The sequence below is a fragment of the Neoarius graeffei genome, chromosome 9, assembly GCF_027579695.1.
Source record: "Neoarius graeffei isolate fNeoGra1 chromosome 9, fNeoGra1.pri, whole genome shotgun sequence".
NCBI classification, from domain to species: domain Eukaryota; kingdom Metazoa; phylum Chordata; class Actinopteri; order Siluriformes; family Ariidae; genus Neoarius; species Neoarius graeffei.
In genome coordinates, this window is record NC_083577.1 from 78617982 (window position 1) to 78642608 (window position 24627).

Sequence of the window (24627 nt, forward strand, 5' to 3'; positions counted from 1 at the left end):
AGGTCATCGCAGGGCTGACACATAGACACAGACAACCATTCACACCTACGGTCAATTTAGAGTCACCAGTTAACCTAACCTGCATGTCTTTGGACAGTGGGGGAAACCGGAGCACCCGGAGGAAACCCACATGGACACAGGGAGAACATGCAAACTCCACACAGAAAGGCCCTCGCCGGCCACGGGGCTCGAACCCGAACCTTCTCGCTGTGAGGTGACAGCGCTAACCACTACACCACCTAATACTATATTCATAAAGCCATATTTAGTCATTCAAAACCTTCATTTCTAGCATTTGAAAAGGAAACTGAACAGTATATCAAAATCATCTCTGACTCTAAAAACAAGAAAGCTGCTAAAACGTTTCATTTGTGCTCATTATTTCATGTTTTTATTTGAAAACTCTCCCTGGCTCTTGGTTTGTTGTTTGTGTGTGTATTAATAACTGTATTTGTTGCTGTTGTTTTCAATAAAGTTAAAAAAAAAACACACACACACACACAGACTTATCCAAGATGGCGGACGCGTTGACGTAGAGGCGCTCTGTTGCGTCATATCCGCCTGCGACACGCTTAAAGTCGAAGTTGGGTTTTTCACCTTGCTGGTGGGAAGATTAGCAAACAAACTAGCCGGGAGTTCGAATTTATTTAAAACTTTGTTTTTTTTTTTCAAGTTACTGTAGGAAATTCAGGTTTTGAGTTATTGTCGGGTTGTAAATCTTATGAGTTTGTTTATTTTACTGTTAAACGCGGGGTTTAATTAGAAAGTAAATAATCTGGCTAAGCTAGTTGGACTTGGAGGAATCAGCTCTGTGTTGATCAAAATATTGCCAAGTACTGCTCAGGTTCAATCACGTCTGTGTTCAGTGTTTAATTTTCCTTTTTAGACAGCAATCTACTGGGTTTGGTTCATTTCGATGTGTTATTAACGTTAACATTAATATGCATGCAGAAATCTGCTCAGTATCTAAAGACAGGGGATATTTTTAGTTGACTGCAGACATGTCGAGCAGCTTAACACCGGAACAGCAGAAGAAAATCGAGGAGAACAGACAGAAAGCGTTGGCGAGAAGAGCTGAGAGACTTGCACAGGGAAACCAGCAATCTGTACAAGCTGTGACTGCAGCATACAAGCCATGTCAAACCCAATCACATCCTGAAGCAGGAGGGAAAGCAAAGTACAAGCCGAGCTTTCCTCCTCCAAAACCTGCAGCACGCAGCACAGCCCACAGTGGGAGACAGGTAGGAAAGCAACAGCCTGCATGGGGCATTGTTTCCAGAACAGGTTCCCACAGTTTGCAGCTCTTTTTTTCAGGGGAAAGTAGCTCATGCATGCTCACTAGAAGTCGCCTTATGATGTCACGGCATGCTAATTTGCATATTATAATTAGGGCTGTGCGATATGGGAAAAAACGAATATCCCGATACATTTTCTCCATTTCACGATATACGATATATATCTCGATATATTTAAATCTCCTCTAAAGGACCCCATGAAATCTACATGGATTAGGGCTGTGCCGATAGACGATGCCATCGTCCATCGACGATGGTGGTCGTCCATCACGATGGAGAGCCACCATCGTGATACCACGCCCCCTCCTGTCATAATCATGCATATACGGTATCATCTGGGCCTATTTAACCTAAAAAGTTAGTTTTTTGTTAGTTTTGTTTAATATATAACACATAATTATAAATACATAATTATATAAATCATTATAAAGTAATATCCTATTACCGCTTGTTCACGTAGGCTACGGTGCAGGGACGTGCTAGTGAACATAACATGTGGTTACACAAATAGAGTATACTACTAATAATAAATTTTGACTTCATTTTTTAGCCTACACTATACTTTTAATGTAAAATTTGTCATGTTGTTCAAACAAATAGCCACTATTAACAACTTCAGTCGGGAAATATTGCACCCCAAACGGCAGTGAAGCGCAGACTTCGGCAGAAGTCAAATAACTTTAATCTGGTAAATAGGCCTACTTTCAGACACAAAATGGTCCACTCTAAGCCATAATGTCAAACCAAATGGAAGAATGAAGGTGATTCTGACAAATGTAAAGACAGTAAAAAAAACCCAAAAAACAATATTAAATCATGATTTTAAAAGCTGGTGCAATAATTCAAACACTAATAAATTGGAAAAATTAGCGCGTTCAAGTGCGCACTAAAGGCCGAAACGCATGTTCAATTGATATGGTGTAAATAAACAATGAGTAATAGCTTAAGTGTAGTTTCTTCTCATAGTTTGAATACTAGTCTTTCATTGCTAGAGCAGATTAATATCTTACCGTGATCAGTGAGTGCTCGGGGAGGTTCATTTCCACCTGCGCTTTGCGCAGCTCATTTCTCCGAAGCCAGCTGTGCGCAAACGCAGTGTTGACTGCTCGGCAAACTCCAAACGCTCGGTCTGTACTGGCCCTCTGTTGCGCAAGCAAATTGGTTATGGCCAGGTTCAAATTGTGCCCAAAACAACTTAACCACGGCATCTCAATTGCCTGATGGCTGTGACAATATTCGCCCCGTTGTTATACAGGCGATCTTTTTCTCCTCTATTTTCCATTCGGCAAGTGTCTCGCGCAATGCGTCTTCTAAATTGTCCACTGAATGTGTCTCTGGCATGAAACTCGTCTGCAGGCATTTGGACTGCATTGCCCACTCTCGGTCCACATAATGTACGGTAGCTGACATGTAGGGCATCATGTTGCAGCTGGACCACATATCCGTTATCAAGGCCAAATATTCCACATCACCTAGCGCTTTTTTTTCTTTACGTGCCAAAGCCTCGGATGAGTATCTAATGATTTTAATAATAATAATAATATAGCTATTTAATAATGTGGTATTAAAATCCCCCTCCCCCCGCCCACGATATGATCGTCCATCACGATGTTGGCACTGTAAACATCGTCGATGCCAATTAAGGGGACATCGCACAGCCCTAACATGGATTAAACCCTTTGGTGACTGACCCCTTGAAAATGGTTCCTCCAGGAACGATGACTTTTCAGTTGTCAAGACAACAGAATAACTAAAATACAAAAACAGAAAGATGCGTCACAATGCTCTTGTGCACGAAACAAAATGCTCTTGTATTTTAGTTTTTCCGTTGTCTTGACAACTGAAACGTCATCGTTCCTGGAGGAACCATTTTCAAGGGGTCAGTCACCAAAGGGTTAAAGTTTTCCGTCGCTACGACGGATTTCCGTCAACTGGGAGCGCTAAAGGTCAATAATGAGATTGATGCAGATCCGAGGAAGAAAAAAAAGGGGGGGGGGGGTAGGCCCATAGGTCTGACACCGATGTGATTTAGGTGGGATTTACGTTAGACCGTATCAGCGGATCATCAGATTAACGTTTTTAAAACGATTAGCGTGCACACAGCAACACCAATACACGGATACGCTCGGCTCCGCAGGCATCCTGCGCTCCAAATCACTCCGCCCTGAACAGCGAGTGCCCTCTGGAGGGTGCGCAGTCCGGCCCTGCGCAGCTCACAGAGCGCGCGAGTATAGCGCACGAGCAGTGATTCGGGACTGAGCCGCTGTGTGTGTGATCCCGGCGCATATCACTTACCACTTGCAAGTGGAAGGATGGCAAGCCTAAAGACAATCATAACTACACAATGGGCAGTATTTGCATCAGTATTTGCAGTATTTTCATACTTTTATACTCTTTAATGAAAGGTGATACAAGGCAGAAGTCCGCGCCGTTTTTCAGCAGTCGCGTCACATGACCAACGCCAGCGAATCAGGAAGGTGGATGTCACAGTGACGTTGTCCAATGACGACGCCAGCTAGAGCTCAGCACAGCGTATCCGCGTATCCTCAATGTTTACACAGCACCGGACCAGACACGATCTGGATTGAATACGTGGACCCTGGCGGATTCCCGTTTCCCGGCGTTTCCAGGCGTTTTAATGTAAACGGACAGTGCATCCGCGAAGAAAACGAGACAGATACGGTCTAATGTAAACTTGGCCTTAGAACTTCACCAAGCTGCTGTGATTGCCTGTTGTTGAACCCTTTCTTGTGCTATGTTTGAGTATATGTAAAGGAATAAGTTGTTGCGCTAGATAGGCATAAATAAATAAAGCCTCCGCTACTGTCTAGTCCCGGGGAGGCTCGGCGTAGGCCACTGATGAAACTATTTGGCTGTCCTACTACTAGGCAACTAGGTTACTTGCCTACTACTAATACTAGGCCTTTTGTAGTAGTAGTAATAATGATATTTGCCTATTGAAAGGTGATCAGGTGAAAAAGTTGAAGCCGCAGCAAGACCTTTGCTATTAAGTCTTTTGTACGTTAAACAGGCTTCGGCAGACAACGTTCTGGAAAGGCTGTGTTTTTTTTTTTTTGGTTTGATTAGGCTACGATTTAATCTTTAAACATTATGGTTTCAGCAGTTCGCTTAAACATTGGAGGCTGCGGAGTCGGGCTGCAAGATTTCCCGACACTTGTTTAAGATGACAAACTTCACAGTAAGGAGAAAATAATTCCACAGTATTTAGTGTCTCGTCAGTCTCAAAAATTAATAGTGAAGGACCAACGCGAATTAAGTCCCCAAAAAAATATCTCGTAGGCCTATATTTTACATTTTCAAAAAAGTCCGGAATTGGAAGTCGGTCAGTGGAGTGTAATGAAGTGTATCATTCACTAAACACAAAAGGTCAGAAAACAGTGGAGAAAACAGCGATTGCTTAAATAGGCTACTAATGTTTTACATTAGTAATTTAATGTATGTGACAAATAAATTCATTGATTAAATAGATAAAGAAGCGAATACTCCGAAGCTCAAAATTCAGGAAAGTGGCTCCGGTGTCGCAAGTGCACAAGAACAGTTATTTGAAAGTTAACCTGATGAATTTGTGCGTGCACGTGTGACTCATTATATTCGCGCGCGCCCTCTCGCCCACTGTTGCTTCGTTTTCCCGATTTACACGCGTGTCTGAAGATGGAGTTTTCAGAAATCTCCACTCTGCCCAGAGTTTGTGAAAGTAGCTGTTTTCAGTGACTGAACCCTCCGTATAGGTGTGAATGAGAGGTGCAACCGATATGCATCTTTTTTAATCCGGCTACATGTAGGCTATCACTGCACAAAGCCTCTAATGTTGAAATAGTAGTAATATTTATTAAAATAATAGTAGGCTAATTTCCACATTAATCGGTAAAATGGCACAAGGGATGTGATGGGGGGATGGCCGTTTTATAAGGGGGATGATTTGAGATTTTTATTTCAGAAGGGGGTATTACAATGTATTACGCTCTGTATTACAATGTATTTAATATAATCCAAGCAATATAATGTTATCTGAACAAGTATGCAGTTTACAGACTCTAAAACTATAAGATATGAGCCACCTGTTCTGGTATCAAAGGTCACCCATTGTGCTGTGTTGATATTGATAAGGCTGGCTGTTGACTGGTACACAATAGCTGGTCATTGATTGCTAATGTTACACAGTCTTAGATTAAAATCAATTTACAAATAATTAATACTGAGCATTAATTGAAATTTTATTTAAAATTGAGGAAGAAACATGTCTCCTAACCTACTTGAGCCTTATTGAAGCATTTATTAACCCTCAAATATCAGTTATATGAAAATATATCAAATTCGAATTTGGTGAAAATGGATTTTTTAAACCCCTGTAATTTAAAAATACTTGAGAGACACAGAACAAAAATTTGGAAATATAAAATATGGGTCTTGGGGATTACTGAAAAAAATTTACAAGTTCCTAACTGCTATCCCACATTGGATTTCTTGCTACTGAAAATGGCATGTTTTAGAAATCGGCGAATTTCAAAACCCTATTACAGACAAGCTAGGAATAGTGGAGACTTGGTAAAACTGAAATTGGTAGATATTTCTGTGTAGATTTGAATAACATTCTTAGTTTAAGCATTACTGCCACAGGCAAGCTTCCAGAATGAATTAAAAATGCAAAAAATGCAAATTTGTCTTTTTAATTTCCTTGTTAAAATCACCATCTAATATACAATGACCATTGAAATTCTAAGTTGAAGCTTGTAGTACAAGACATTGAGTCTCTCTGTGCAAAATTTTAGGTTTCTATCTTGCATAATAAAGATTATATTACACTTTGAAATATGTATGTTTTGAGCAAAATGCAAAAAATTTGAAAAATTCAAATGCCTGTATCTCTGAAACCGTTGGAGATAGGAAGCTCAAATTTTGGGGATTAACTTCTTTTAATAGTATCTCTGAGCCCTCCAAATCTCATTGACATCTGAGATGGTCGAGCATAAATTTGTCAGATATTTGTTGATTTGGCATGGAATGACCCTATACGGCTAAAAGTTTGTGGACACCTGACCAGCACACACACACACACACACACACACACACACACCCATGTGGATCTTCCCCGAAAGTTGGAAACACACAGCTGTATTAAATGTCTTTGTTTGCTGTAGCGTTACGGAACCAAGAGGTCAAAACCTGTTCCAGCATGACCATGCCCTTGTGCACAAAGTGAGCTCTGTGAAGATATCGCTTGCCAAATTTGGGGTGGAAGAACTTGAGTGTCCTGCACAGTGTGTTAACCTCAACCCCACTGAAAACCTTTGGGATAAACTAGAACGCAGACTGTGCCCCAGGCCCTGCTAATTGGGGCGGCACGGTGGTCCAGTGGTTAGCACTGTTGCCTCACAGCCAGCGCTCGAAACTAACGGTGTCCCGATGTCCCGGGGACCATAAAAAATGTCATCGGGACACAAAATTATCATATCTGGGACAATCCCGGGACAATGGAAAAAAATAGATCTAGAAAAAAAGTTCTACATTAATATTATTTACAAAGCCGTAACACATACGTAGACATTCACCTAATTTGTCAATTTTAATTTTAAAACGTTAACAGCGAAAAATACATAGTAGCTACACTTTCGATGCACCTGCATCCGTAGGCTACAGAGCAGCGCATTCTGTTCTAGAATCTTCGGCCGGTGTCCGCATTATATGGACTTGGAATGGAATTGCTACCGCACACGCTGCGCCGACTCTTGCCAGAACAAAAATGCTGAAGTGGTTGAAGCGGACCGACCGCGGGGAAGAAACTGAAAGCCCAGACATAACGTCTCCGGGACCTTCAGGATCCAAAGTGTCCTCGCCTGGTCTGCAGGCAACGCTAGCAACTGAATGAACTTAATGAACACTGTTAGACACGTTATAAAATACAACAGGAATGATGTGGATGATATTGACGGAAGATACCGTTCAATAGAATAAGTGAGTTTTCTTGGTGTCTTTCTAGTTCAGAAAGTTTAGTCAGTCAGCAGCACAACTAGGCTCGGACCTGGCACTATGCTGATGTTGCTAACATTTACACCCGGCAGCGAAAGTTCATAAAAATGGATAACGGAAAGTTCATAAAAATGGATAACGGTCATGGTGAAAATTATAAGTTGGCCTTATAAGTGCCAACAGATATTCAAGGTATAAGTAGATGAAATGAACATAAAAGGGGTCTTATTTTCAACTAAAGTGTACTGCAGATGTAGGGAGTTGAAACATTTTCTGAATGAGCTAGTTGGCCCCTTTAAATAAACGGGTATCTATTCATACAGTGAGATCGCCAAAGTTTAATAAACTGAAAATGCAATAACTGTAATTTTGAAGTAGATGATGTATTGGACATGTGTCGCTTGTGTCTTGTGACTTATTGTAAAAATGATATAAAGGGTTCAAAATCGCATAGTTACAAATATAATAGTAACTTCATATGATAATATTAACCACTGGTTATTTCAGAGAGGAAAAAAATGGGGACACTATTGCTTCCATTCGGGACAATACAACACAGAATTCGGGACCACTGGGGGACACAAAGAAAAAAGTTAATTTCGAGCCCTGCTCACAGCAAGAAGGTTCTGGGTTTGAGCCCAGCGGCCGACGGGAGCCTTTCTGTGTGGAGTTTGCGTGTTCAGTGTTGCTTCAAAATCTATTGGAAGGCCTTCCCAGAAGAGTGGAAGTTATAATGGTAAAGGAGGAGGGAAGGTGCGGCAACTCCATGTTAATGCCCATAGTTTGTATGGGTGTGATGATCCGGTGTCCACATACTTTTGGTTATGTTGTAAGTTGACTGAAAGCGCTGTTTCAATTTGTATAACCAGCGGCTGTTTTGTGAGCCAGAGAGTGTATCAAGTGTTTTCCTGCTCAGAGACATGAAAATGTGCAACACTCAGTTTGGGAACCTGCGTAATAACAGCACCCTTGTTGTGTTTTTTTTTTTTTTTTTTTCCCCATTCTGACTCAAACTTTAATTAATGAGCTTTAATTTAAAGCTCGACTGCCTTTCAGATTTTTCAAGTATAGGTCATTAAAATAATTTTCCCCAACACTCAATTATTTTTGTTCAGTGAACTGAAAGCTGCTGAATTCGAATCTCAGACTTCCAAATTTTTTTTTTTTTTTAAAATGGAACAATTAATGAATTCAGAGCCATGTGGCCCTAAATTCTGTTATCTTTTTTTCCTGCTTCACCATGACCCCATTCAAGATACTACATCACGTGGTGGGCTTTCCCTGTTCACGCAAGGCATTGTGGGATACAAATTTGAAACAGGAGAGAAAAATGGACGAAGTGAGTGTGTGAATGAAACATGAAAGACGGACTACAGTAACGGAAAGAAAGTGAGAAGAAAAGACGTTATGTTATATACGAAGGAAAGGGAACGCAGGACCAAACTAATAAATATTGGCGCTCAGCGAGCACCTCGGTGTGATCAGCTGTTCGTTTAGCGACAGAACGATGGAACTGTCAGGTCGGTGCACGGTCAAGGTAAACCTGCGCATGCGCGCGCACACTGACTTTGCACAGTCAAGCAGACAGAGGAAGCGAGCGATTTCATGCACGTTATTTGCTTTAATCCCCTCAAATTTAATGACTTCCCAGCCACAGAACAGAATGGCCTGACATTTTGAGATATTACAGAAATAAACATGCATCACAATGTGTAGTGAAAATTCATTATGTCTGATAATTATAACTATTCTTTTAAGTTCGTTTCTTAAGACACGTATTTTTAAGTATGTTACCTCGCTTGTTGACAGTTTCGGCGAACACTTCCGCCTTCTTCAAAACAGTCACCAGATGTCGAGTGGTGACGTGCCTTATCAGCTGATGTTACTCTATGGAGGCGTGAACGTCCCGCACAATTTGACAGGTAGTCCACGCCTCCTGCTGTCAGGTCGCTGCCCCAGGACTGCGCTCCAGGTGTGTGACAGCGCGTTCGCACACAAAATGTCAGTAATCAGAACACTATACGACCGAACACAGAACATCACGGAGGAGAAAGACAGACAGGAGGAGGAACAACACATCCAACAGGCATTAAAAAACTGCCAATATCCACCGTGGGCAATTCGAAAAGGAAAATCACAGACACAAAAAAAGGAAAGAAACAAACAAACAAGAAAAAACACAGAAAAAACAAACCGGGGCTTTGTCACATTACCATACATAAAAGGAGTTACAGAACGCATCCAACGATCCATGAGGAAATACCACATCAGCACCCCGGTCAAACCATACAAGAACCTCCGACAGCTGCTAGTTCACCCCAAAGATAAAATACAACTGGACAATAAATGCAATATCATATATGAAATCCCTTGCCGTTCATGCAATAAAGTCTATATTGGTGAAACGGGCAGATGCTTCCACACTCGCAGGAAAGAACACCAATTAGAATGTGAAAAAGAAACAACAAAAAGACTCACAAGATCCGAAAAAGAAAAAGCACACCAAGAAAACTTAAAATCAGCCATTTCAGACCACTGCAAACGAAAAAATCATATTATGAATTGGGAAGAGGCCAGAGTCATTCGCGCTGAAGAGAATAGATATCAGCGTTGGATTTTGGAGGCAGTGGAGATACGCAAGCGGGCGCAGAGGACGATGAACCGGGATGAGGGAGCGTACGCGCTGTCACACACCTGGAGCGCCGTCCTGGGGCAGCGACCTGACAGCAGGAGGCGTGGACTACCTGTCAAATTGGGCGGGACGTTCACGCCTCCATAGAGTAACATCAGCTGATAAGGCACGTCACCACTCGACATCTGGTGACTGTTTTGAAGAAGGCGGAAGTGTTCGCCGAAACTGTCAACAAGCGAGGTAACATACTTAAAAATACGTGTCTTAAGAAACGAACTTAAAAGAATAGTATGCATCACAATGACCAAGTTTCAGAGAGAACTAAATTTCACCGATTTTATGAAATCGAAAGGCCGTCTCTCTTTAAGCTCGTTCATTTGGTCATCAATAATGATTTATATACTAAAGTGTATCCTATTTGCTCCTGTGTTCCAGATCCAGCTCATAGACCCACTTCCCATCCCAGAATATCAAACGTCAGCTCCATCGACTAGTTTTGTTCCCCCCAAGACCAAATCTGGTGGTTTCTCTGAACCAAAGCCAACTTCCACAGCAGCTCGTTTCCATGGGCCGAGTATGAAACCACCCACCCAGCCTTTCGACAAGAAACCTCTGGACTCTGCGTCTTCTGCGAAAAGGCCTGCAGTGTGTGTGAGAGGGAAGTGTGTTCCTCATTCAGAAGAGCGCTTCAGAGTAGAGGTCGGCTACAACGCAGACCTCATCACTGTGTTCCAGAGCATTCCCTCCAGAAACTACGGTGAGCGCTGATATTGGCAGGTTGTGGTTTCCTGTTCTCTTGATTTTATGAGCTCTTGACAGAATTGTGATTTTCCTTGCAGATCCTGTCACAAAGATGTGGAACTTCAGCCTCAAGGATTATAAGCAGCTGAGTAGGTCTTTATCGCACTCAACAAAGAAAACGCTCTCGTTTGTGACATTTAGTATGAAATGAATCGTACACACCATCTACGTTTACAAGGTCTGCAATCGGCGAACGTTTCATTTGGAATGGAACAGTGTGTTCATGGTATAATAACCAGACAACCAAATATCATGAAATGTTGGTGTATTGTTACAGCACTGCATTGATTACTGAGTGCCATTTCACCAAGCAAGTATTCAGTTATTTGGTGAGAGAATATAAAGCATGCCTTCTCTCAGTTTCGTATTTTTAAACCGACTTGTTAAAGCGAATGTAATGTCCCTAAACCCCACTTTTTTACTTGTACAAAGCAGCAATCATTATGTTGATTGACCGTGTGGTTTCGAACCATAGCTGATCCAAATGGCCATAAATTAACAGAAAATCAATAAGATCAGCTGATTTTTCACGGAATCTGCCGAGACTGAACGGGAAGATTCCGAAAGGGTGCATGACGTCACACATGTAACAAGGATCCAGGTGTCCATTTCGTTCCCGTCCGCAGCGGTAGTTAGACCAGTCTCGATATGGAATCACCTTTTAGAGAGGATTCTGATAGTGATTGAGATTCTTATATGTTGGATGAAGGGGCAGATGATTATCAAGGATATTCCAGAGTAAACGGTTATCTTTTCAAGCCCCCAAGACGAGAAACAGATCCCAGTTCACGACAGTCCTGCTCACTGCCGATAGCGCACCACCAGCCAGAGAGAACTGGAAACACAGCTTGGTTTGTGGATTATTTTTTTTTTTTCTTTCTCTCTCTAAGCTGACTGCTGTAAATGTATGGAATCAATTTTGTGCCAAAATGTTCATACAATACTTTTGAAATATCAAACAAAAACGACAAATCAAAATACAAAAAGTCAATTTTTTTTAGACTGGCAAACAAATTATTCGTGTAATCGTGCAAAATATATCAGTCTATTACTCTTCAGAAACCTTTTATTTTTGTTCCGCGTCTTTATCAGTTTTGTTTGACGTCATTTATTTTGGTTGCGATTCCAGCTTTCTCGTTTGCGCTCCCTGACTTTTTGCTTGCAGTTTTGGCACAAACTTCACGTGTGGGCGGGCTGTCCAGGAATGCATTCCCATTGGCTAACTTGTGTTTGACTGACAGCTACGCTCAGCGATTTCCCCCGGAGGCTGTTGCGGCCATTTCCTACTCGGATTCTGGCGGACTGTTTGACGAGTGACCGATCCATTGACGGTAAACAAGGATCGAGTGGACTTCAGTGGCGACTATGATATTGAATTAATTCAACAAAGTGTAAGTGTGGGACAAATGTGTTGTATGTGTTGCAGTAGTACACATTATGCAGGTGTTTCGTAGCAAGTCAATTGTTAGCCTTACAGTAGCTCCACTACCCAATATAATAGCTGTCTTGCTAACATTAAACACGCCTGCATAATGTGCACTACTGCAACACATACAACACATTTGTCCCGCACTTACACTTTGTTGAATTAATTCAATATCATAGTCGCCACTGAAGTCCACTCGATCCTTGTTTACCGTCAATGGATCGGTCACTCGTCAAACAGTCCGCCAGAATCCGAGTAGGGAATGGCTGAGCGTAGCTGTCAGTCAAACACAAGTTAGCCAATGGGAATGCATTCCTGGACAGCCCACCCACACGTGAAGTTTGTGCCAAAACTGCAAGCAAAAAGTCAGGGAGCGCAAACGAGAAAGCTGGAATCGCAACCAAAATAAATGACGTCAAACAAAACTGAGAAAGACGCGGAACAAAAATAAAAGGTTTCTGAAGAGTAATAGACTGATATTTTGCACGATTACACGAATGATTTGTTTGCCAGTCTAAAAAAATTGACTTTTTTTTTTGTATTTTGATTTGTCATTTTTGTTTGATATTTCAGAAGTATTGTATGAACATTTTTGGCACAAAATTGATTCCATATAAATGTTTTCCCTGTGTTTTACATGTACCTCAATAAATGCAGAAATATAATCTTGAAAACGTACGCTTATTCAGCGTGTCAGGGAATAGGTAAGAGACGGATGTAAGTACTGAAGTACTTTTTATAAATAAGAAGCGACAAACAGGCAAGCAATCCAAAACAACAGGCAAGATCATAAACGAGAAACAAGCAATGGGTCGGACGAGGCACAGAGCATCACAGACCAAAAACGGAAACGAGGAACAGGGATCAGAAAACCAGGAGATCAACACAGAGGGGAAAAAAGGCTCGGCAAAGTGTACAAACATCACGTAATACTTTGCACCGAGTCTGCATTGAGACCGTCCTTTTGTTGCTGGGTTTTACGTGACGTCACATCCGCCTCATTAGTTATTCACAACTTTAGCTGGTGGTCTACAAATGCTCAGTTGACAAAGCATTTGTATGGAGAAGATGCATTGCTCGCGTGAAAAACGCCTTACGCTTGCATTGTTTTAGGTTGTTTGAATCGATCAAACCGTGAAACTGATGATAAAAGTTTCTTCAGGGTTTCCCGTGAACTAATAAAAAAGGGTGAACGAACACGGGATTTCACAAAGACGTCAAGAAAGGTGGCTTTCGAACCTCTTGCTGAAATCGAAGAGAGCCGAGTTGAAGCATGCTCGAGTTTGCAGTGATCACTTGGTGAAAGGTTTGTATTTCCCTCTCAGCTACATCCTTAGTGTTTTCCAAGTACTTTTCTTGCTGTGTTGTTATTTTACGGTACTTTTTTTTTTTAGTCACGAAGCACTAAAGTCCCCAGCTGTTTCTTTGTTTACGCCTCACAAAGTCCATATGCATGAAGGTCGCGACAAAATTCTTCCCCAGCCATACAGTTACAATGCGCCGTGATCACTTCTCCGTCTTGTTTAACTAAGATCCAGGTCTTTAAAGGGGTTTCTGATGATCTTTGTGAATGATTTACCTGAGAGATAAGAACCAACACAAGTGAGAATCAAGCCAACTGTTTGTTTACACTCAACTTGCAGCGCTTCATTGTAAAGGCACAAATGAAAAGATTTAAAAAAAAAATACTTACACGGGCAAAAACAATACAGGATTCATTGGGCAGCGACTTGATCCCGAGGTCCTTTACCCAGCCACATACAAAAAAGTTGTAAGCCTCCATACTCTTCCACGCTTTCATCTGTTTTGCAGTGTAGAAGGACGTCTGCAACACCAGATAGTTCGAGATGTCGGGGAACGCGACTGAAGGGTCGTTTTCGAGATTGTATGACAAATCCTTCTTTCCCAGACTGTAGGGGTCGATTCCAGCGGACTTAACAATCTTCTGAATATATCTAAAGCCAGCAGTGGCTTCTCGATTACGAGCGTACTCTGATAAGTTATCACTAGTTGTTTGCACTACGGCAGCCGTTTAGACCCCCAGCTATTTCACTTCCGGTAAAACCGCTAAGAAAAGTCACATGACTGAAACCCAGCAATAGGCACACTGATGCGTCTTAATAATGTGCAGGTGTGCCCGCTTGGCACGTGCGCAGTGTGCCCGAGAGTCTTTGATTTGGGTAGATGCAGTGGCATGGTGCAACAGCTGGAAAATTGAATTAGATTTGTATAAATCATATACCTGTACGAATAAATATTATAATTTTATAATAGAAATGTGCAAATATTAGTGTCCATCATTTTGTGCTTTGACTCTAATACTAATATAAATATATTCTAATCAGTCTAGATCAGGGGTTTTCAAAGTGTGGGAGAGTCAGCCCACCCTCAAAGAGCAAATAAACAACAGCGCCCCCCCTTACAATTTTTGTTGTTGCTATACTTAATGTTCCATTCGTATTTTTAAAAAAATGGTTGTTGTACACATTTTTTTCTTTTACACATTTTAAACATCTGTGCTTTTCTTTTTAAAACATCTTGTTTTACACATTTTAAGCATCTCATAGCATCGTTAGCTAGCACCTCTTGGCAGACAACACACTGTGGCAGTGGAGCATCTTCAGATCCAGTCCATGAAAATCCAAACTTTAAATAATCGTGGTCATACTTCCTTCTTTTTTCAGTCCCTCCAGGATTCCGCGGGCCTTTTTTGTGATTGTTGCGGGCTAAAATGTTTGATGTTGCGGGGGGTTTTCCAAAAAAATTGCGATGAAAGTTGCGATGTTTTTTAGGTTTTAGTTGCGATTACATTGCGGGAGGAAGTGAAAGTTGCGAGAAATTGTTGTGATTTTCTCTTTTTGTGATTAAAATTGAGTGATATGTTAAATATTAACTTATTACCGAAAAACTATTTATTTAAAAAAAACAAAGACACTGAGAAATGGTCCTATAAACAACTTTACCAATATAAAAGATTACCAGGACTACAAAAATGCAGAAAAATAGGCTTTACTTATCCAAATGCACCTGTTGGTTCAAAAGTTAAAGTGCAGAGAACCTCACAGCACAACATGAAGTTACCTTAAAATATAATATAAATGCCTCAGCTTTCATGTAAGAAAAAAAAAACTATTAATACTAGTACTGTGTGCAGGCAGTCTCTCGTGAAGACTAAATTAAACAATAATTATAAACTAATAAAATAAATGGCTCAGGCTTCATAGAAGAAAAAAACAACAGTTTGAACAGAATCTCACAGTATGATGCTGAAGCTGCCTAAACAATGGAAAATAAAATACTATTTTGGCAAAAATGTTGACATCCATTAATTTATTGTATTAAGTAAAAAATAAAGTGCACACAGTCCTTCACTGTAAACATAACACACTTTCAGTAACAGAATTTAAGCCTATATAAACACTGACTCGCACATCATGCAATGTTGCCAGATACTGCTGACGTTTTCCAGTGCAAAATATATTCAAAACCCGCCAAATTGCACTTAAAACCGCCCAATCTGGCAACACTGCGCGTATGCTGCTTCTCTTGAACGTATACACGGAAGTAAGGCGGAAGGTAGTTTGTCGACGTCACCTCAAGACGACGCCAACGATTGGTCAAATTTGCGGGAATGTTGCGGTGATTGGATATAATTGCAACATCGCCCTGAATTCGCGGGGATTGGTTGAATTTGCGTTGAAGTTGCAAATCGCAACATCGCGAAATCCTGGAGGGTCTGTTTTTTTGCTTGGCCCAGACTCTGTCTCCTCACTCACTGTAGCTTTAGGTACTAAAAATCGATCCATTTTGTCTGTGGTAAAGGCTAGCTGAAGTTCGCTAAATGTCCGCAATAGTAACTTGTTCTGGTTCATGTTTCCTCACGTTGCCCCCCCGAAGAACTCTGGCGCGCCCCACACTTTGAAAAGCCCTGGTCTAGATCATTAGCTGGTCGTTATTAACTGATGATAAAAAAAAATGCATATTTACACAGGCTGTCATCAACTTGTCCACAGCTGTCCTCTTCTTGACAGGGGGTGTAAGTTTCGTTTGCACAAACCTCACCAGCTGTCGCTTTAGGTTAGTGTCATTTCTTGGAAATTCGTGGACTGAATGTCTTGTTGTATATGGATTTGAACATCCAAACACACAACGCAGTGCTTTCACATTTATTTTTGTAAGAGTCCAACAACAATATCCAGTTTCAGTGAGTAAACAAGCACGGAGTCAGATGAACTGAAATGACCCCGATAATCAAACCGGGGTTCCACAAGCGAAGTCGTGCGAGGCTAGCCCTGGGGCAAGGCTGCCTTTTTCCGGGATCCGGACGCCACGATTTATCGGTAGTTTTGTGCTTGATCTATAAATTTTTATTTATTTCCCCCCCGCTTTATTAATTCATTTTGATCGTTACTAATGAGCTATATTCATTTTAAAGCATTACGGGTTGTTTTACAATCAGGGTACGCAAGCTAAAAATCACATTTAACCCTTTGGTGACTGACCCCTTGAAAATGGTTCCTCCAGGAACGATGACGTTTCAGTTGTCAAGACAACGGAAAAACTAAAATACAAGAGCATTTTGTTTTGTGCACAAGAGCATTTTGTTTTGTGCACAAGAGCATTGTGACGTATCTTTCTGTTTTTGTATTTTAGTTTTTCCGTTGTCTTGACAACTGAAAAGTCATCGTTCCTGGAGGAACCATTTTCAAGGGGTCAGTCACCAAAGGGTTAACCCTTATTATCTTCAGTATCAAAAGGCTTGACTAAATAAACTTGGTTGTTTATTGTAGCCCTGTGATAGCTCTATTTACCATGCAAAAAAAAAAAAATTGGTGATAACGTTATTTTTGGTGAATGTTTGGCAATACGTGTCATATTTAGCAAAATTACTCGTGTCATTTAGAAAAAGTGCTTTTTTGACCACAGGTAGCTCCAAAAGGGATGCGCTTAAATCATTCTTTATACCATAAAACACATATTTGGTTCCATATCATTGGAAACATAGTTAAGTTTTAATGTTGAATGCCAGTAAGTTTTCAGACTATTTTGATCAAATTAATATGTAATTGTGTCAAAAAAAGTCCTCTCCGAGATGGCTAATTTTTCAATATAAAATAACATATCTAAAATGATTATTTTCATCCTAAAATGTGGTCAAGATATTGGGACATAAATATTAGAGACAACTAACACAAAGCTTACAGCCTTATATTTAAAAGCACTCTGGAAGTAGTGGATTCTGAATTGTCAAAAAAAAAAAAAAGTCCTCTCCGAGAATCACTTCATTTGTTTCTCCCAGCCCTGCTTAAAGCTACACTTAATCTTGTTATAATACAAACTATTACACAGGAGTCATTCTATAATTAGGGGTACATTTCATGTAAAGCAAAATCTCAAAATATCAGTATTCTTTTTCAATAAATAACCTGTATGTTTCCATGGTATATACCCTCAAGTTCCTAAACAAATTAATTGTCAAGCTTAATCTTAAATTACTTTTAAAATATTTTAATGAAAATGAACATTTGATTGTTTATTTTGTCAACCGTGTTACGGACAAATGTTAGGTCATCTTAAACATATATAAAAATACTATACATTTGAAAACACATTTGTTTGAAAGTGCTTAAGTCCATTAACAAGATGTTTTTTTAATTAATCTGTACAACTGTTATGGAAAATATGAATTTTGAGCTTCATCAATAGGATTTTATGGTTCACTGTGATGCAGAATGACACTTTTTTCAACATAAATCCTTGTTACGTCGAATTTAGAGTTGTTCTCCCTCCTTATACAAGACTTCCCTATCCAGAGATAATCCCCAATCTTTTATTTTACAGTTCATCAAACACATAAGAGATTTATAGCACAAAAAACACTTGCAACACAGTTGACAGGCAATGTAACACAATTGACGGGAGTAAGACAGTTGACAGGGCAGAAGAACAAGAGGACACTTTTTAGGATAAAAAGAGCTTTTTATTGTTTTAAATTTAACTACAAATAAGCTGATGAATTCAGGTGAACTGTTAAAACAACATTTAGACACAATTTCAGAGAAACGTAGCTTATTTAACAAATTGAACATATTAAATCATTCTGTTTGTCTGTCAATATGAAGATTAAGTGACAAAAACATACTCCTCCTCAACTGTGTCATAGCTGATGGGTAACAGGCTTTCGTCTAAACGGGGGAACAGGGGCGCTGCGCCCTCTTACTCTCGGCGTGCGCCCCCTTACCGACTCCGTGAAAACATCCCAGCAACACTACGTGACAATGTGTCTGATCATCAAATACGTTATAATTGCTCCAAAAATATTCCAATCATAGTAGATACACCGCCAGACGGTGCAAAAACAATCCGAATTGGCGTTTTCCAGACTGAGGCGCCATGTTGTTTAGTTGTTTACTCGTTGCGGCTGCTCTCGCGAGATTTGACATGGGTTACATACAAGGTCAGCTGACTTGTAGAGCGAGATTACTCGAGACTGAATGACCTTTCACCCACCGGCGCGGGAGCTTTTGACAGAAGTAGTTCGCGAGTTGTTTTTGTTGACACTTGGGCATTTTAAAGATGTCGTCCCGCGGCACGAAACGGAAGAAAGCCGAAGACTGTCCGGGACAGAAGATTACTTCTTTCTTTTTCAATGTTGACAGACAATTTGTTACAATTTCCCTCTCAGATAGTCTCAGAATGTCCCATTGGAGCCTCAATTTTTCAAAGGCTTCGCACGGCGGGGGGGCAACCGGCACCCCCCCCGCTTCGCTCCCTCGCCATGGTGAGCGCCCTCATACTAAATTTTTCTAGAAAAAAACCCTGGGTAACACAGTTGACATTTCGGCCATTTTTAGAGTGTTGTGCTAACTGCAGACCTCAGAGCTTTCACTACAAGACCTTAATTCATATTTTTATTATCTTTAGCTGTATACTTTGTAAATACAATTTCTAAATCAGGTTTATATGAATATGTTGACAACACAGTTGACAGACAATTAACCCTCTCTAGGACTATACAACAGTATTGATGAAAATATTGAAGAGGTGAACTCAAAACTTACCACACGGTCTTCAAATTTCCCACCAAAGAGGATATGACATCACATGATGTTGGTCACATGACTTGGACCAAACCATTTGCCGATTTATGGGGGGGGGGTTCAGTGGGTAACACAGTTGACATAAGTTTCTCGGACGCACACAAAATTCTTCATTTAATTTATAATATAAAGCATTTTAGGCTTTTAAACACTTTTGTCATATTATAATAATTACCATGAATAAATATTTGTAAAAATTTTAATCAAAAACCTTTTTTTAAAACGTAAATATGAAGACCAAACCTGACATTTGGAAAATCGGACAGCATATAAACACCAAATTCCAGTATTATATATGCATTTTTGCAGAGTAAAATGATGTAATTTGTTGACTTTTTGTATTATATAAAAGAGAAATGGGCGGCACGGTGGTGTAGTGGTTAGCGCTGTCGCCTCACAGCAAGAAGGTCCTGGGTTCGAGCCCCATGGCCGGCGAGGGCCTTTCTGTGTGGAGTTTGCATGTTCTCCCCGTGTCCGCGTGGGTTTCCTCCGGGTGCTCCGGTTTCCCCCACAGTTCAAAGACATGCAGGTTAGGTTAACTGGTGACTCTAAATTGAGCGTAGGTGTGAATGTGAGTGTGAATGGTTGTCTGTGTCTATGTGTCAGCCCTGTGATGACCTGGCGACTTGTCCAGGGTGTACCCCGCCTTTCGCCCGTAGTCAGCTGGGATAGGCTCCAGCTTGCCTGCGACCCTGTAGAAGGATAAAGCGGCTAGAGATAATGAGATGAGATGAGATAAAAGAGAAATGTGTGCTAATGTACAAAAGATCATTGGCTGAAGTTAATAGTTAGTGAAATTGACAAATACAGCACATGGACTTGAGATGTACCCCTAATTATAGAATGACTCACATGCCTATTTGTTCTTTAACTTGTCCTTCACTTAAAAACTGGTACAAGAACCAGTTTGAATCAGTTTGAATTTTGGACCCCTGTGACACAAACTTTGTACCCTGATTGTAAAACAACCCTTACAATAAGGCATTACGTTCACTTTTTTAAGAGAGTTGACCGAAGCCGTGCATAGTCAGTCAAAACGTTATAGAACTTGGGGCTGAGCGAAATATATCACGCGCAGGACGTGCTGTTTCGCACAGGTTTGTCGGTTATGTGCCAGTAAAGCAGCTTATTCCCTCAGGCTTGGGGGCGAATGTTTGACATAATCAAAGACTAATAATAAATGGATTAAAAATGTGGTGGTGTTTAACAAAGAGGAACTGTTGATTTGAAACTGTCACATGATATTTGTTTAATATTTGTGGAAGGAGTCTCCGGGTGTTTTCCATCCTGGATGAGTTTTTAAGGCACAAGACTTTTGTACATTCCTGTTTCTTAGTGGCACAAGTTGTTTTTTAATTAATGAAAAAATCCTTTTCTCAACTATATATTTGTTGCACTATAAGAGAAATAAAACACGATGGGGTACACTTGTAGGAAAATACAACCCCGATTCCAAAAAAGTTGGGACAAAGTACAAATTGTAAATAAAAACGGAATGCAATGATGTGGAAGTTACAAAATTCCATATTTTATTCAGAATAGAACATAGATGACATATCAAATGTTTAAACTGAGAAAATGTATCATTTAAAGAGAAAAATTAGGTGATTTTAAATTTCATGACAACAACACATCTCAAAGTTGGGACAAGGCCATGTTTCCCACTGTGAGACATCCCCTTTTCTCTTTACAACAGTCTGTAAACGTCTGGGGACTGAGGAGACAAGTTGCTCAAGTTTAGGGAGAGGAATGTTAACCCATTCTTGTCTAATGTAGGATTCTAGTTGCTCAACTGTCTTAGGTCTTTTTTGTCGTATCTTCCGTTTTATGATGCGCCAAATGTTTTCTGTGGGTGAAAGATCTGGACTGCAGGCTGGCCAGTTCAGTACCCGGACCCTTCTTCTACACAGCCATGATGCTGTAATTGATGCAGTATGTGGTTTGGCATTGTCATGTTGGAAAATGCAAGGTCTTCCCTGAAAGAGACGTCGTCTGGATGGGAGCATATGTTGCTCTAGAACCTGGATATACCTTTCAGCATTGATGGTGTCTTTCCAGATGTGTAAGCTGCCCATGCCACACACACTAATGCAACCCCATACCATCAGAGATGCAGGCTTCTGAACTGAGCGCTGATAACAACTTGGGTCGTCCTTCTCCTCTTTAGTCCGACACAGCGTCCCTGATTTCCATAAAGAACTTCAAATTTTGATTCGTCTGACCACAGAACAGTTTTCCACTTTGCCACAGTCCATTTTAAATGAGCCTTGGCCCAGAGAAGACGTCTGTGCTTCTGGATCATGTTTAGATACGGCTTCTTCTTTGAACTATAGAGTTTTAGCTGGCAACGGCGGATGGCACGGTGAATTGTGTTCAGAGATAATGTTCTCTGGAAATATTCCTGAGCCCATTTTGTGATTTCCAATACAGAAGCGTGCCTGTATGTGATGCAGTGCCGTCTAAGGGCCCGAAGATCACGGGCACCCAGTATGGTTTTCCGGCCTTGACCCTTACGCACAGAGATTCTTCCAGATTCTCTGAATCTTTTGATGATATTATGCACTGTAGATGATGATATGTTCAAACTCTTTGCAATTTTACACTGTCGAACTCCTTTCTGATATTGCTCCACTATTTGTCGGCGCAGAATTAGGGGGATTGGTGATCCTCTTCCCATCTTTACTTCTGAGAGCCGCTGCCACTCCAAGATGCTCTTTTTATACCCAGTCATGTTAATGACCTATTGCCAGTTGACCTAATGAGTTGCAATTTGGTCCTCCAGCTGTTCCTTTTTTGTACCATTAACTTTTCCAGCCTCTTATTGTCCCTGTCCCAACTTTTTTGAGATGTGTTGCTGTCATGAAATTTCAAATGAGCCAACATTTGGCATAAAATTTCAAAATGTCTCACTTTCGACATTTGATATGTTGTCTGTTCTATTGTGAATACAATATCAGTTTTTGAGATTTGTAAATTATTGCATTCCATTTTTATTTACAATTTGTACTTTGTCCCAACTTTTTTGGAATCGGGGTTGTAATTGAGTGTTAAAAACACCACTTTTTTTTTTTGTAAAAGCATACACAATTGTTTTATTTTGAGTGATGTTGCACACTATATGGCCAAAGGTTTGTGGACACCTGGCCTTCACACTCATCCAGTGGTGCTTGGAAGTTTGTGAACCCTTTAGAATTTTCTATATTTCTGCATAAATATGACCGAAAACATCATCAGATTTTCACCCAAGTTCTAAAAGTAGACAAAGAGAACCCTGTTAAACAAATAAGTCAAAAATATTATACTTGGTCATTTATTTACTGAGGAAAATGATCCAATATTACATATCTGTGAGTGGCAAAAGTATGTGAACCTTGCTTTCAGTATCTGGTGTGACCCCCTTGTGCAGCAATAACTGCAACTAAATGTTTCCGGTAACTGTTGATCAGTCCTGCACACCGGCTTGGAGGAATTTTAGCCCATTCCTCTGTACAGAACAGCTTCAACTCTGGGATGTTAGTGGGTTTCCTCACATGAACTGCTCACTTCAGGTCCTTCCACAACATTTCGATTGGATTAAGGTCAGGACTTTGACTTGGCCATTCCAAAACATTAACTTTATTCTTCTTTAACCATTCTTTGGTAGAACGACTTGTGTGCTTAGGGTCGTTGTCTTGCTGTATGACCCACCTTCTCTTGAGATTCAGTTCATGGACAGATGTCCTGACATTTTCCTTTAGAATTCACTGGTATAATTCAGAATTCAGGCAGCACCGTGATGTAGTGGTTAGCACTGTCGCCTCACAGCAAGAAGGTCTGGGTTTGAGCCCCGTGGCCGGCGAGGGCCTTTCTGTGTGGAGTTTGCATGTTCTCCCCGTGTCCGCGTGGGTTTCCTCCCGGTGCTCCGGTTTCCCCCACAGTCCAAAGACATGCAGGTTAGGTTAACTGGTGACTCTAAAATTGAGCGTAGGTGTGAATGTGAGTGTGAATGGTTGTCTGTGTCTATGTGTCAGCGCTGTGATGACCTGGCGACTTGTCCAGGGTGTACCCCGCCTTTCACCCGTAGTCAGCTGGGATAGGCTCCAGCTTGCCTGCGACCCTGTAGAAGGATAAAGCGGCTAGAGATAATGAGATGAGAATTCAGAATTCATTGTTCCATCAGCGATGGCAAGCCGTCCTGGCCCAGATGCAGCAAAACAGGCCCAAACCATGATACTACCACCACCATGTTTCACCGATGGGATAAGGTTCTTATGCTGGAATGCAGTGTTTTCCTTTCTCCAAACATAATGCTTCTCATTTAAACCAAAATGTTCTATTTTGGTCTCATCCATCCACAATACATTTGTCCAATAGCCTTCTGGCTTGTCCACGTGATCTTTAGCAAACTGCAGACGAGCAGCAATGTTCTTTTCGGAGAGCAGTGGCTTTCTCCTTGCAACCCTGCCATGCACACCATTGTTGTTCAATGTTCTCCTGATGGTGAACTCATGAACATTTAACATTAGCCAATGTGAGAGAGGCCTTCAGTTGCTTAGAAGTTACCCTGGGGTCCTTTGTGACCTCGCCGACTATTACATGCCTTGCTCTTGGAGTGATCTTTGTTGGTCGACCACTCCTGGGGAGGGTAACAACGGTCTTGAATTTCCTCCATTTGTACACAGTCTGTCTGACTGTGGATTGGTGGAGTCCAAACTCCTTTTTTTTAGAGATGGTTTTATAACCTTTTCCAGCCTGATGAGCATCAACAATGCTTTTTCTGAAGTCCTCAGAAATCTCCTTTGTTCGTGCCATGATGCACTTCCACAAACATGTGTTGTGAAGATCAGACTTTGATAGATCCCTGTTCTTTAAATAAAATGGTGCCCATTCACACCTGATTTCAATCAATGGGATGGCAAACACCTGACACTAATTTCACCTTGAAATTAACTGCTAATCCTAGAGGTTCACATACTTTTGCCACTCAATGATGTGTAATATTGGATCATTTTCCTCAATAAATAAATGACCAAGTATAATATATTTATCTCATTTGTTTAACTGGGTTCTCTTTAACTACTTTTAGGACTTGTGTGAAAATCTGATGTTTTCGGTCATATTTATGCAGAAATATAGAAAATTCTAAAGGGTTCACAAACTTTCAAGCACCACTGTATGCCGTTCTTCTCCAAACTGTTGTCACAAAGTTGGATGCACACAATTGTACAGGATGTCTTTATATGCTTTAGCATTAAGATTTCCTTCACTGGAATTAAGAGGCCCAAACCTGTTCCAGCATAATGCCTCGCTGTACACAAATTGAGGACCATGAAGACATGGCAGGGTTTCCCTGAGAAAAACTGGAAAGAGTCGTGGCCCCCTGAGCACAGTGAGGTGCAAAGAACA

The 24627-nt window shown here is 40.8% G+C and overlaps 1 protein-coding gene across 3 annotated transcripts in view; it reads left to right on the forward strand.

Annotated features, from left to right (window-relative positions):
* The first annotated feature begins 587 nt into the window (after positions 1-587).
* Positions 588-24627, forward strand: part of smarcal1 (SWI/SNF related, matrix associated, actin dependent regulator of chromatin, subfamily a-like 1) — a 93998-nt gene continuing 69958 nt past the window's right edge. For 2 of the 3 annotated variants that reach the window (XM_060930335.1, XM_060930336.1), the window contains exons 1-3: positions 588-1241; positions 10351-10672; positions 10755-10805. In XM_060930335.1, coding sequence (XP_060786318.1) covers positions 1002-1241; positions 10351-10672; positions 10755-10805 — 613 coding nt within the window. In that variant the 5' untranslated portion in view covers positions 588-1001. Of the gene's footprint in view, positions 1242-10086; positions 10156-10350; positions 10673-10754; positions 10806-24627 lie in introns of those variants that run through there. The other variant, XM_060930337.1, reaches the window with a different exon arrangement.